The sequence below is a fragment of the Ursus maritimus genome, unplaced genomic scaffold (genome assembly GCF_017311325.1).
Source record: "Ursus maritimus isolate PB19 unplaced genomic scaffold, ASM1731132v1 scaffold_271, whole genome shotgun sequence".
Lineage (NCBI taxonomy): Eukaryota > Metazoa > Chordata > Mammalia > Carnivora > Ursidae > Ursus > Ursus maritimus.
In genome coordinates this window covers 1-2580 of record NW_024425242.1, presented here as the reverse complement: position 1 = coordinate 2580, position 2580 = coordinate 1, and the positions used below count along the sequence as shown (strand labels likewise).

The window sequence follows — 2580 nt, the reverse complement described above, 5'->3', positions numbered from 1 at the left end:
AAATGGGAGAGCCCAGTGTGCTACATGGTGGGCAGAGTAGCTGTGAGCACAAGGACATGCCCCTATAGGATGTCATGACCTGATCCCCTTGCTCTCATCTTCAGAACCTTCACCTGCTGCTTTCTCCTCCCACATGCACTCACCCAAGTTACCCCGCTGGGTCACGCACGGTCTCCCACCCATCCCCAGCAGCACCCATTTCCTAAGCCCCTGCACAGTACCCAGCCTCCATCATCTCCTCCCTCCCCTCTAGCCCTTCAATCCTTTGTGGGCTCTGAGCCCACCATCCACTCCCAAGCGCTAATGGGAAGATTTTGTTCTGGGGTGGAAGGGTGGCTGGGAGACAGAACTTTGCCCTTTCCGTGGGCATTACCTTTCTCTAGCCCTCCCTGCCCTGGCTTTGGAGTTGTTTCCATGATGACAGAACTTGATGTATAGAATTCAGTATATATATTATATATATGAATAAATATGTAAATAAAATGTGGCTAAATAATTTATATATATACATATATATATACTTTCAAATACTTTATAAATAAAGTTGATCTGTACCTTGTTTCTTCCTTCAATATCTACATCGTATGAGAGCAGCTTCTCTACTATTGAGACGTTCTGACCAGCAGCAGCATAGTGGAGAGCAGTATTGCCATTACGGTCCGTACAATTTGGATCAGCACCACGTTCTAAAAGGATGGTTACACAGCTCTCCTCTTGGCACTGCACGGCCTGTCAGTATTATACCAATAAAGAGAGTGTAAACTCTGAGAATTTAAAGTAAACATGCCACAAGTTTCACCAATTAGTTATGTTTAAATGCAATACATTTTCATTCTAAGTAATTAAATCAAATCCATCTCAGGCAGACACAGCGGCTACAATATACCTTCATTAGCGGGGTCCTAGCTTCTTGATCATAGAGGTTAAGCTGGCAATTCCTGTCTGCTAGAAAACTCACCACATCTGGATGGCCAGTGGCACAGGCCAAATGGAGAGCCGTCCTATGAAAGTGAAGGAACTTTTTAGGAAGTTATAGTGTACTATTTCAAAGCATGCAATTAATTCATGTAATTGTAAACGTGAAATAGCATCTTATTCCTATGACTCCAAAACAAAGACTTAGTTTTCTTTTGAAGAAAGGACAATATTTATTAGTGATCATTCACCACACTAATAAAAGAGCAGCCTCTCTGATTAGGTGGAACATGACCTCAGGATTCAGCTCAACTTGGGTTTGAATCCTACTTTAACTCTGTCACTTCATAGTTGTCGCTTAGCCTTATCCTCAATTTCCTCATCAACAAAATGGGGATAAAGACAGTTATCTCAGGTTCCCTGCCCGGCTCAGTCTGAAGATCATGTGACTCTTGATCTCGAGGATCCTGAATTCGAGCCCCATGTTGGGGATAGAGATTACTAAAAAATAATAATAATAAATAAATAAAATAAAGAGTAGTGATCTCATCTATGCAAAGTGTTTAGAACAGTTCCTACCACAAATAGCATCTCAAAAATTGTTACATAATATTATGATAACTATTATCATTACTACTACTATACAAAGACAACACTCCAATTAGGTAAAGTGATACAATTATGCCTACTTTGCAGATACGTTTTAAGGATTCCCAAGAATACTATAGTTCAGTGATTCTAAGAGGCTCATTCTGTCACCTTTTAATATCTCTGACATTAGAATGCAATTTATAATTCAAAATGTCTTACAAGTATAAATGGCAGAATTTTTTAAAATTTCTTATTGGTACACAAAATAGTGGGGCATCATACAATCTATGGTGCCTTACATTAAATGAAATAATGATATATACAAGAGGTCTGTTGCAGTTCTAGTCATATGGTTGGCATTTAAAGGAATTTTAGTTCTTGAAAGCATTACGGGAAAAGAGGACTAAAATAATGATTTTTTAAAACTAATTCTTACTCTGATTTTTAATAAACTTTCAGCCAAAGGAAACTCAGGATTCAAATAAACAGTGACAACTCATTTTATTAAATATTTAGATTTACAGGGTCGCCTGGGTGGCACAGCGGTTAAGCATCTGCCTTCGGCTTAGGGCGTGATCCCGGCGTTATGGGATCGAGCCCCACATCAGGCTCCTCCGCTATGAGCCTGCTTCTTCCTCTCCCACTCCCCCTGCTTGTGTTCCCTCTCTCGCTGGCTGTCTCTATCTCTGTCAAATAAATAAATAAAATCTTTAAAAAAAATATTTAGATTTATAGATCGTATGAAAATCAAGTATTCTCAATTACCAATATGAGTATTTAATATTTAATACTATTTATTTAATACTGCTTTTAATTTAATACTATTTAATACCATTTATTTAATACTATTTAATACCATTTATAAATACTATTTAATACTATTTAATACTACTTTAATATTTATATATTTAATACTATTTATACTTATCTATTTAATACTATTATATCTATTTATAATAATTTAATACTATTTAATACTATTTAATACTATTTTAATACTATTATACTATTTAATACTATTTATATTTAATACTATTTAATTTAATTAATTTAATACTATTTAATACTATTTAT

The 2580-nt window shown here is 35.9% G+C and overlaps 1 protein-coding gene across 1 annotated transcript in view; it reads right to left on the bottom strand.

The window, feature by feature from the left end:
* Positions 1-1018, bottom strand: part of LOC103680473 (ankyrin repeat domain-containing protein 26-like) — a gene marked incomplete at its 5' end in the record, with an annotated part of 2062 nt that extends 1044 nt beyond the window's left edge. Inside the window, 2 exons of the mRNA XM_008709982.2 lie at positions 556-729; positions 887-1018. Coding sequence (XP_008708204.2) covers positions 556-729; positions 887-1018 — 306 coding nt within the window. The remainder of the gene's footprint in view (positions 1-555; positions 730-886) is intronic.
* Positions 1019-2580: the final 1562 nt, after the last annotated feature.